At 38.9% G+C, this 12,291-nt stretch overlaps 1 protein-coding gene and 1 pseudogene across 1 annotated transcript; one reads left to right on the top strand and one right to left on the bottom strand.

The window, feature by feature from the left end:
* Positions 1–346: 346 nt before the first annotated feature.
* Positions 347–868, bottom strand: LOC103128722 (peptidyl-prolyl cis-trans isomerase A-like). Its single transcript, XM_060187213.1, has one exon. The coding sequence runs from the start codon at positions 839–841 to the stop codon at positions 347–349; it is 495 nt and encodes a 164-aa protein (XP_060043196.1). The 5' UTR covers positions 842–868.
* Positions 840–12,003, top strand: LOC103128742 (ran-specific GTPase-activating protein-like; annotated as a pseudogene).
* Positions 12,004–12,291: the final 288 nt, after the last annotated feature.

Raw genomic sequence — 12,291 nt, 5'->3', positions numbered from 1 at the left:
TCCTGACCAAAATTTGGAAATTTTCTGGTGTTAATTCTTTTAATATGGTTTCTGCTTTACCCTTTAGCTCCTCTACTTCTGAGACCATTATAATTTTGAAATTTGCTTTTCTTTTTTCTTTTTTATTTCAAGGGCACACAACTGTTTATTTTTTTTTTATTTCATAATCATAAACTTAACTCTGAAATCCAGCTAGACTTGAAAGAGATCGATAAGGAAAACATGGAAACCGAAGGACTGTAGCAAGAGCACAGTTACAGGGTGTTTTGAGCAGAGGGGTGGAGGGGTGTTCTGCTAAGCTACAGAAGGAATGGTCTGGTGGTTAAAATAAGACAACTCAAATATATTAGATTTGTCCACAGTCAGCAATGGTGATCTTCTTGCTGGTCTTGCCATTCTTGGAGCCAGAACCCTCCATGGCCTGCACAACATTCATGCCCTCCTTCACTTTGCTGAAGACCACATGCTTGCCATCCAACCAGTCGGTGTTAGCAGTGCAGATGAAGAACTGGGAACCCTGTGTGTTGTGTCCAGCATTTGCCATTGACAAGATGCCTGGGCCTGTATGCTTCAGGATGAAATTCTCATCCACAAATTTCTCCCCGGAGATAGACTTCCCTCCCATGCCATTATGGCGTGTGAAGTCACCACCCTGGCACATAAATCCAGGGATAACTCTGTAAAAGCAGGAACCCATATAACCAATCCCTTTCTCTCCAGTGCTCAGAGCGCGAAAGTTTTCCGCGGTCTTCGGAACTTTGTCTGCAAACAACTCAAAGGAGGCACGGCCTAGGGGCTCACCGTCGATGGCGATGTCGAAGAACACCGTGGGGTTGACCATGGCGTGCTGCAGGACGCTAGCGGCAAGTAAGTGGAGGCGTCTGCAAGGCTGGTATTTGCTTTTCTAAGGGAGTCTTCAAGCTCTTGAAGAGTTACTTCATTTTCCCTAAATCTTTTTTCTCCTTTTCCTTTCAAGTCTGAGAGTATGGCCAGTTTGTCCTCTATTTCTGTTATTTTCTTTTCTAGATAGGTAAGTTGACTTCCTTGGCTTACTATTTGAAACTGGAGTGCATTCCAAGTGTTCTTCATATCCTTTAAACTCTGTTTCACGTTTTCCTATCAAATGAATTTTAAAGTCATCTATTTTTTTTAAAAAAAGATTTTATTTATTTATGAGAAAGATAGGAGGAGAGAGAAAGAACCAGACATCACTCTGGCACATGTGCTGCCGGGGATCAAACTCGGGACCTCATGCTTGAGAGTCCAAAGCCTTATCACAGTGCCACCTCCCGGACCACAAAATCATCTATTTCTTTCCTAAGCTATTTCTCCATATTAAATCGAGAACTTTGTATTTCTTCAAATTTCCTGGCAATGTGTTTATTAAGTTCATTTTTTGATATATTTTTCTGGATTTCCCCCCCAAGTTTTCCCATCTGTTTTGTTTTTGTTGTAGGGCTTAGGTGGTGCTGAGTTCTGTTGTGTATGTGAGTTGTTGAGCAAGGGGAGGAGCTTTAAAGTAGTGGTATTAAGGCACTTAATAGTCCTTATATAGAACCCTTGTCTGGTGGGGGTGGGCTGGGGTGGGGAGTGAGGCTGAAGGGGAAAGACCCCAGACCTTCTTCTTTTCCTAGACAGATTCCTGAAAGTAGGAATTGCTGTGAGGTCAAAGTTACTTTTCTTGCCTCCAGGGCAGTCTGAACCTGATCACCTGTTGTCAAAAAGGTACAGTGTTCAGTTCCCTGGTTCTTCCAAATGGTTCCCCAGGATTTGCTCAGGAGCTTGTGGTGTCTGCAGCTGGAAACAGCAGTCCCAAGTTCTTTTTTTTAGACCACTTGGTCCCAGAGTGGTTCTTTGTGGATTCTTTAAGTTTGTCACATGCGCTTGAAGCAGTTGCAGATACAGTGCTCACAGACAATGCAGTACAATGTTTCTGCTTGAGTCCTTCTCTCCTCCTCTCCTGATCCTGCTGCCCATGCTCAATCACTAACCTTCAGATAGTGATGTTCCTTTCCTTACCAGAAATCCCAGCCGTTCTACAGTGAAATTCATTGAGTCATTTTGTAGTAATACTTGCTTTGCTTTTTTTTTTTTTTGGTCAGTATGTTCTGTTTCTTCCTTCCTTCCTTCTCCATTTCTCTCTTTCTCACTTTTTCTGCACAAAATAAATATATTCATTGTCAATTTTTTAAAAAAGATTTTTATTTTATTTTATCTATTTATTCCCTTTTGTTGCCCTTGTTTTATTGTTGTAGTTATTATTGTTGTCGTTGTTGTTGGATAGGACAGAGAGAAATGGAGAGAGGAGGGGAAGACAGGGGGAGAGAAAGATAGACACCTGCAGACCTGCTTCACTGCTTGTGAAGTGACTGCCCTTCAGGTGGGGAGACAGGGGCTTGAACCGGGATCCTTATGCCGGTCCTTGTGCTTTGCACCACCTGCGCTTAACCTGCTGTGCTACCGCCTGACTCCCCATTGTCAAATTTTAATGAAACTGTATTGCTAACTTACTGAAAAAAGTCATTCTCTATTCTTGCAAAAAGCATAATTAGGATAATCATTTTATATGATTTTTTTACTGCACTGGTCTACTGCTATATATTATATAACCTCTAGATAAGAGTTGCTTTAGGTTTTTGTCAGCATCTATGTACATTAGTGACAAAAAAAAATTGGGATCTTGAATTTCATTAATAAAGAGTTAGGGCCCTGAGCCAGGAAAGTTCTAGTCCTATAATAGTGTAAAAGTAATTGAGATTCAAAGTATATTTGATTTAGAGGTGTTTGAGACTGTGTTTAGTTACTAGTATTTCAGCAGCTATTGAAACTATGTAATAAAAAAATACTTTTTAATTCTTTGGATAGGACAGTTTTACAAGTGAAACAGGCATTAAAAGTACAGCATCAGTAGATCATTTTCTTCTGAAATTATATGACACAAATGTTATAAATAGTAGACATGTTAGAAACCCTCTGTTTCTTTTTTTTTAAGTTTTCCCTTTTGTTGCCCTAAACCCTCTGTTTCTTATAACTATGTTTATAATAGTTGACAAGTTTCACTAAACTATACAGTAGGCCTCGCTGACACAGATGTTCTTTTAAAAATCAGCCCCTGATTTTATTCAGTATTAAGTCAAGAAAAGAAAAAGAAAAAAATGCATATATATCATAAATGAATAAGTAAAGCTGCCATGAGTCAAAACATGATGTGTTTTTAAAGTTTTTAAAAATGATGTTGCCCCGGCCTGCGGGGTTATCGACGGAAACCTAGGGTAGGGGGCGAGAGAATGGAGGGGACAAGAGACAGGAAGAACGAGAGCAAGTCATGAGATCTGATCAAGCTCTGAAAATTTTATTTTTCAACCGCCATATATGCACAAACAAGGAGGAAGTTCTGCTAAGGTAGTGGGGGAGGGAGGTGGGTGAGCAACTTTCCAAACAGCTAGATGGTAATCTCAGTTCCAATGATTGGAATGTCCTCTCACCGGCTATATGAGAGTCTTAACTAAGGCCTTGGCTCCCGGCATGATGTGACTTAATATTGATTTACAAATTATAACAGGAATATAATTCTACACCTTTCCCACCACCAGAGTTCTGTATCCCCATTCTCTCTCTTGGAAGTTACCATCATTCTCCCAAGGTTGCAAATATGGGTTGACTATTGTTTCTGTTACTATCTGTATATATATGCCTCCCCCCTCCATGGTCCTGCCCTCTCTTCCCTTCCAAGTTACACCCACACCTATTATTACTTTTGAATGACACTCTTCTTTTCCTCTTCTCTCTCCAGGTTCTGATGGAGTTTTTAAAGTTTTTAGTTGTTCTCTGCATTATTTTGTTAGCTATGTGGATCACACTGTGAAAGTACATTGTATGAATATAACTCAAAAGATTTGTAGGAGAATAATGGTATGTTGAGGAGGGGACTTGATATTTCACAAAAGACTCAGGAAGGGGAAAAACTGGCTTGTCTTGTGCTACTTAAAGGAAAAGTTGTTATGCATAACAGGAATTTTTTTTTTTTTTCCCTGAAAGGCCCAAGGAAGTATAGTCTGGGTTACTAAGAGGCAAGAGGAAGATAAAGCTCTCACAGAACTTGCAACAATCAGAGGGACTCAAAATTGTGATTTGAAGGGGTGTGTGTGTGTGTGTGTGTGTGTGTGTGTGTGTGTTGGGGCAGGGGATGGTTCACATGGTAGAGTGCATGTCACCATGCTTAAGGACCTGGGTTCAAGGCCACCTAAACCCACCCTATTTCGACCTGCAGGAGTGAAAGCTCTTTAACAGACTGCTGGCATGTCTTGTCTCTCGAAAAGGAAAAGAAGAAGGAAAAGGAAGGAAGAAAGGAAGGAAGGAAAAATTGGTCACTGGGATCAGTGGAGTCTTGCAGGCACTGAGCCCGAGGGATAATAACCCTGGTGGGAAAAAATTGTGATAGGATGACTATCACAGTTAGGAGATAGAGAGTTTGTTGTCAATGCTGGTTTTTAAGATGATCAAGTGGGAATGCTGTAGAATTTCTTAAAGTTGTAGTAACTAAAGTACTTACATATCTTGAGCACCTACTACATGTAGGTACTAAGCCATACATTATCTCACTTAGTCATAACAACCCAGTGAAGGACATTCTATTTTATTTCTATCTAACAAAGGAGACAGAAGCTTAGAGAGTATTTTTGGTTGGGGTTTTTTGTTTGTCTTTTCTTTTTTCCCCACTCGGGCTTCACCACTCTGGTATAACTTTTTCAGAGAGTGACAAAATCAAAGCAAGAGTATGTGTATATGAATGAAACTATACAGTAGCAGTGAGTCCTCCAGTGCTGTGGCTGACTGGACTTAAAACTGGGTTGTACACATAGCAAAGCAGCTGTAGTAACTAAAGAGTAGTAACAACCCAAGTGAGTTATTTTGTCAGTCATATTTCTTCCCATCCTCCCTCCCATCCTTTTTCTCTCTCTTTAAGATAGAGATAGAGATAGAGAGAGAGAGTAAAAGAGAGAGGCCACAGAGTTATAGTTTCCCCTCAATGCAGTGGGGCCTGGTTCAGACTTGGATTATGCACACATCAAGTCAGCACACTATCCAGGTGAGATACTTTGTTGAACCATTAAGGAGACTTAAAAAGGCTTCTTTGGTTCCATATATATATATTAAGTATGAATATATATATATATTAGGTATGAAGCCTGAGTTCAGGTCCAGCTAATCTGTTTCCAGAGTGCCAACTCTTAAACAGTGCACTGACTTGTCTGAAGAAAAATAAATAACATTAATAATTTTCAATTTTTTATCAAAACTTAAAATTGTGGAGAAAAAAATCATGCCTCAAGAGATTTGTACTAAAGATTTAATATTATCGGTAGTGATATTAGGTGATTCTTTCTTGGTATCTGATTTCTAAGTCATGAACAAAATATCAGCTACTTAAAAATCTACTCATCATTTCTAAATTAGAAAGTTGTTGCATATTTACATATCTACCAAGGTATAAATAAGTTTGTAGAAAATGGCTGGGATCCCAGGCAGATGCTCTTGGGACTCTGGAAATAAGACTAAGCCTATAAATATCAAATGTAGCATGTCTTACAAAACCAGATACCACAGTTTTGAAGCATCATAGTGTTTTTTTCCCCTTATAAGCAGATTCAGTAGTTGATCTTGAGCTATTTACAGCATCTCAGATGGCATTGTTTAATTTGGCATTTTTTAGTGTTATATCACTGAGGTATAAGTTATCTCACTACCAGTCACATAGTGCTGCTTAAAATGTGCAAATATACATACACTAGATACATATATGTGTATTTTTAATTTAATTATAGAAGTTAGATCAACTATACATAGGAGTAATGTGTGTATAAGAGATAAGTGCAGAGATCAACCATTTGCCATTGTTATTAGGAAGGAAGGCATGCACACTGAGAGTTTTAACAAATTACAAATGCCAGAAAGAAAATAATATGGCTGTTTGAAAAGATCATGCTATTTACTTGATAGGCTCTGCCAGGGCAAACTTACAGCTGTGGCCCTGCTTTGCTGATCATTTAAACAGGCTTTGCCTTATGTCCCTAACACTTTAGTCACATCCACAGAGCTTTGCCATTAGTAAATAATAATTACATGTGTGAGAAGATTGCCTGCGAACAGCCTCAGTGTTAATACTACCACAAACAAATCAATAGAAGCACATATTAATTAAAAAGGGGTTTGTTTCAATTTATTAACATAATCAGACCTGTTAGAAGGAAAATAGACCTATAGAGTATAATTTTTAAAACTATAACAGTGATGTGAATGTGTACATAAAAACAGGAATTACTTTTTACTGTGTTTTTTTCATTCTCTCACTTTTTAATCTTTCTGTATTTTTAATAGTTGAACATTTCTCATATGATATATGAGAATATGACCTATCCTATTATCCTTGTATTCATCTATCTAAGGAAACATGGGGTGCTGGAAATATTAGATGGTCTGGTTTGGGGTGTCACTATTTCCTAGCTGTGTCAGTTGAATTTTTTGAGACTCAATTTCTTCATCTACTATAATATCTACCCAATAGTTGTACAGATGAAAAGAAAAATCAACAGAAAGACATTCTATACACTATGAAGCATCATATCAAAGTCAGGTCTAAAGGTCCATTCCCCCCCCCCCCAGTTTAATCTTTGATAGGGACTCAAAAGATCTATAAACTATCTTTCAAGTAACTAACAATGAAGATAACTGTGGAAATGAATCATGGTAGGACTCAGGGGAAACATTTCATGTCACTCTTTTCTATTTTTCCTAATTCTATTTCTCCAATTTGGCTTTCATGGAGAATTAGGAGGGTTACTGATTATGCTTATTCTAGTTAAAATTCTTGGGGTTGTTATTGTTCTATTTATATAAGAAACACTAGAAGCAAAGCATCAGAAGCTAAAAGAAAGGAACAGCCTGTATAGGTGTGGTTAGAACTTAATAACTACTGTTGAATTAGTACATTTGAGTATATCCAACATCCTCATTTTTATGCTCATCTTTAGAAATTTAAGGAAGATATAGCTTGACAATTGCTTTGGCTACTGTTCTCAGTACCAATTTGATGCTTTGGCAATACAGGAATAGATGGGACTGTGAAAATCATATTGAATTTGCTGCCTGAAGCTTTCCTGAAAGTCACACAAAGCATTAAATAAATAATGGTGGTGGGGCGGGGGTTGAGGGGAGGGTTTGGTCTGTGCAAAATAAGCTTTTGACTTTTTTCTGAATGTGACTAGAATTTCAAATTGCTTTGTTTATAACAAGTTCCTTAGGATTTTTTTTTCTTTTGTAAATAAATATAAGGAATGTTGATCCTTTAAAAGTATCTGGGAGGGGCAAACTTGTTTATTGAGCAGTCTGTCTCTGAGGTGGAAGACTGGTTCAGATGTGAATGGTCCATTGATGTTTTGTGCTTTCATTGGTGTCTATCAGAACTTTTCAAGTCTGGAAACTGCTAAGCGAGAGATGTCATTCCTAATTGGCAGACAAGAAGACCTCTCAAGGAATGGGGACATCAGACTTGTCAGCCCAGCTCTCTACTGCTGAGCCAAATCACTAATAAAAATTATGTTAAAAACTAAATAACATGCAGGGAGACAGATAGTGGAAGATTTTTAGGGATAGAGGGGAGAAGAGATAAAGCCAGAGGAAGAATGGCAGTTTTCCTAGTGATGCAGGAGAATTATTCACCTGGTTTTATTCTTCTAAGGTGACTAAAATGCTGCTTTTAACTGGTAAAAGAAACCTGTATGTTTTTAAGGAAAAGAAATGCTTCAAATATTAACTACAGACCATGTATAAACAATATGTTAGTGGTATTTTTGTACACATTGTCCAGGTTTGGATTACAATTATTCTTCCCATTTGTATAGGTTTGCAGTTTGAAAAGCACCCCATGCTCTTAATCCTGACAATAAACATTGATAGAAGGATGTAGATGGCTCCTTACTCACAACAGCTTTACTTTAGGCCCCTGATTTTATGACCTTCATTTTTATAAATATGATTCTCCAGGTACTGGTCAAACTCTGTTGTGACAATCTATGACTCTCATCATGATACAAGAAAACTGCAGCTGCTCTTATGTTGGTGCTAAGAATAAAGTAGTCAAACTTTTGATTTTATAGATAATAGATAAAGATGAAGTGAATTTGTATGTGTCTGAATTAGGCAACACTCTTGCAAAGGCATTTCCATTTTATTTTATTTTTTATTTAATTTTTTATTTATAAAAAGGAAACACTGACTAAACCATAGGATAAGAGGGGTACAACTCCACACAATTCCCACCACCAGAACTCTGTATCCCATCCCCTCCTTTGATAGCTTTCTTCTTCTTATTTTTTACATTTTTAAAAAAATATTTATTTTCCCTTTTTTTACCCTTGTTTTATTGTTGTAGTTATTGTTGTTATTGATGTCATTGTTAGATAGGACAGAGAGAAATGGAGAGAGATGGGGAAGACAGAGAGGGAGAGAAAGACAGACACCTGCAGACCTGCTTCACTGCCTGTGAAGCGACTCCCCTGCAGGTGTGGAGCTGGGGGTTCGAACCAGGATCCTTAAGCCAGTCCTTGTACTTCGCGCCACATGCGCTTAACCTGCTGTGCTACCACCGGACTCCCCAGCTTTCTTATTCTTTAACCTTCTGGGAGTATGGACCCAAGGTCATTGTGGGATGCAGAAGGTGGAAGGTCTGGCTTCTGTAATTGCTTCTCTGCTGAACATGGGTGTTGACAGGTCGATCCATACTCCCAGCCTGTCTCTCTCTTTCCCTAGTAGGGAAGGGCTCTGGGGAAGCAGAGCTCCAAGACACATTGGTGGGGTTGTCTGTCCAGGGAAGTCTGGTTGGCATCATGGTAGCATCTGGACCCTGGTGGCTGAAAAGAGAGTTAACATATAAAACCAAACAAATTGTTGGTTAATCATGGACCTAAAAGCTGGAATAGTGCAGATGAAGAGTTGGGGGGTGTGTGTGTCTCCATTTTGTAGATAGCTAGTAGGCATATTTTAATTATATTCCAAAGGGACTGTGGCTAGACTAGTGGGTTTTTGTTTGTTTGTTTGTTTTGTTTTGTTTTTGCCTGAGCCTGACATCTGATATGCAGCTGGGTCCTAACTACTGTCTGGGGGAGATGATGTCATGGCTAGCAGAAGGACCAGAAAGCTGGATCAGGGAAGAGAGTAGCTCCCAAATATGGGAAAGGTATATACACATTGTTGGCTGTAAACCCCATTGATTTGATGTGATCTTAGGCCCATATTCTGCTTAGGAGCCTATGTGACCTCTGCATCCCTATAGATCTGAGCTCACATTCTGTGGTCATAAGTAGGAACGTTCCAAGCTGCCCCCATATAGGACTCATTTTCCTCAGGTGTAGCATAGAGCATATTTATTGTCCAGCCGGCTGGAACATTCTCCACTGTTGCTGATCCAAGTTGAGGGCAAGGTCCTATGGGGACCCACAAAGGGGTCTTTTGTGTTGTTCCTGATAGAGATGACTGGTAACAATGGAGAGAGGGATTTATTCAAGGTCTAGGTCCATCATGTCTATTTGGGAATCTCAGGACTCCCCGACTAGAATAGGGCCCCAGCTGATGGGGTGGCCTGATAGTGACTAAAGAGTCATCGTTAAAGTAAGGCATTTCCATTTTTATTGAAAAGAGCTGCCCCAAGACATTATGAGACATTTTTATTGCAAGCAAAGTTGGTTAAATCAGTTTTAGAATATAGTTGGCACAATATTAACTGTTCATGGGAAAAGGTTACACATGGTAAAGCGTAATCACCCAGACTTGAGTCCCCACTTTCCACCTGCAGAGAGGAAGCTTCATGAGTGGTGAAGCAAGTACTGCAGGTTTCTCTGTCTCTCTCCCTTTTTTTTTAATTTTAAAAAATATTTATTTATTCCCTTTTGTTGCCCTGGTTTTTTGTTGTAGTTATTATTGTTGTTGTTATTGATGTCATTGTTGTTGGATAGGATACAGAGAAATGGAGAGAGGAGGGGAAGACAGAGAAGGGGAGAGAAAGATAGACACCTGCAGACCTGCTTCACTGCCTGTGAAGTGACTCCCCTGCAAGTGGGGAGCCAGGGAACAGGTCCCTGCACTTTGTACCACCTGTGCTTAACCTGCTGTGCTACTGCCAGACTCCCTCTCTCCCTTTTTAAAATGTATTATTTATTTTATTTTATAAGGCAGAATTTGAGAGAGGAGGAGATGGAGAGAGAGAGAGAGAAAGAGAGAGAGAGAGAGAAAAAGAGAAGGAGAGACTTGCATCACTGGAGCTTTCCACCCATAAGGTGGGAATGAGGGCTTGAACCAGGTTCTAACACATGTAATGAGTGCACTCAACCAGGTGCATCACCAACTGACTCCTCTCTCCTTATCTTCCCTTGCCCTCGAAATTCCTGTCCTAACGTATAAAGGAAAAAAAAGAGAAAAATGTCCACTGGAAGTAGTAGATCCCTAGTGCCAACACCAAGCCCCAGTGATAACCCTAGTAGCAGTAAAAAATTAATTTAAAAAAGTCAGTTGTATGGCATCAGAAAATTTCCCTACAAAGTCTGTTGAAGATGAAGGCTACGGTGTACTCTGGGTAGTTAATGATGATCAAATTTCAAAAAGCATTGCTACATAGCATTCTAAAATTGAGCAAATTCCTCAACTGAGATGGCTTCCCTCTATTTCCCTTTTTTTAGAAACTAGCTCCACTAGTCTCTCAGAAGTCTAATTCAGTTAGACCTGAGCAGCATCTTTGATTTTCTCTTCATAACATCCTATATTTTTTCAAATTTATGTTACTTTGTTCATGCCACTGCATGCGCTTGGTTATTTGTGAGCTCACTTGATTTTCTGTAAAAACCTCCTACTTGGCATCCTTGTAATCTTTGTGTTTGTTACCCTTGATGCAACCAGAAGAATCCTTTAAAAATTCATTGAATCATGTCATTCACACTTATACTCTTCAGCGGCTCTCCTTTGTTCTTAAAATAGAGACTCACAGACACACAGATCAGTGGAATAGAATTGAGAACCCCTGGCTAAGGAGATAGCATACTAGTTGTGCAAAGCATAAGGAGAAAGGGACCATCCGCCTCCTCATGAGGAGGGACAAGACCCTGAAAATCAGTGCCAACCACTACATCACACCAATGATGGAGCTGAAGCCTAATGTGGGCAGTGACCGTGCTTGTGGAACACCCAAGCTGACTTTGCTGATGAGTGCCCCAAGCCAGAGCTGCTGGTTGTCCACTTCCTAAATGCTGAAAATGCACTGAAATTCAAAACAAAGTTTGGAGAATTCAGGGAAGAGATTGAAGAAAGAGGAAAGAAAGGGAGCAGAAATGGTAATGCTGAGAAAGTGGCAGAAAAGCTTGAAACTCTGTCGGTGAAGGAGACCAAGGAACCAGAAGAGGAGAACTAGGAGAAAGCTGAGGAGGAGGAGCAGTACGTCGTCTTCCCTTGTTTTCTTTTCCTTCCTTTCTTTTCCTTCTTTTGCTTTTTTTAAAAAACTGCCCTGCGCCCTTTTTCTTTTTTTGGTTTATTTTTATAGGTTTGTTTTTACAAGCGCTTTATATAAAGAAGTGAATTCCAACAACAACAACAACAAAAAAAAAAAAGTAGAAAGAGAAAAATAAAGTAAAAAAGGAAAAGTTAGCTGCAGGAAATGGTAAATTGGTAGTGCACCAAACCCCAAGAGATAACGCTGGTGGCAAAAAAAAAAAAAAAGAATAAAATAAAATAAAATACATGGACCAAATCATAATATACATAGAAGGAAATAAAAGTGATATGTTCCATGATATTGCTAGATATAGATTTGAGGTGTTAGTAACAATGGCAATGGAAATTAAAGCAAAAATAAACAAATGGGGCCATGTAAAATTAAAATGCCGAAGAAATAAAATAGCCAAAGAAAATATTAGCAGGATGAAAAGTCCTACGAAATGTGAGAAGATATTTACACATCATACCTGCAACAAAGGGTTAATAAATTATATAAAGAACTGAAACAACTCAACAACAACAAATGTCAAGCAACTCAAAAAATAGGCAAAAGGTCTAAATAGATACTTCCTAAAGAGGACATACAGATGACCAATAGGCACTTGGAAAAAATGGTGATCACCATTACTGTTAGGGAAATACAAAACAAAACCACAATGAAATGTTATCTCACATGTTTTACATAAAAATGGTTTCTATCCGGATGGGCTGTGGCACACCCAATAAAGTATAAACATTGCTGTGTGCAAGGAA

Source organism: Erinaceus europaeus, chromosome 3 (genome assembly GCF_950295315.1).
Source record: "Erinaceus europaeus chromosome 3, mEriEur2.1, whole genome shotgun sequence".
Classification (NCBI taxonomy): domain Eukaryota; kingdom Metazoa; phylum Chordata; class Mammalia; order Eulipotyphla; family Erinaceidae; genus Erinaceus; species Erinaceus europaeus.
Note: the sequence above shows the minus strand (reverse complement) of the source record. Positions and strands in the feature narration are given on the sequence as shown.

Excerpts from the sequence above, each read along its gene's own strand:
- LOC103128722 (XM_060187213.1), bottom strand. The coding sequence starts at position 841 with ATGGTCAACCCCACGGTGTTCTTCGACATCGCCATCGACGGTGAGCCC.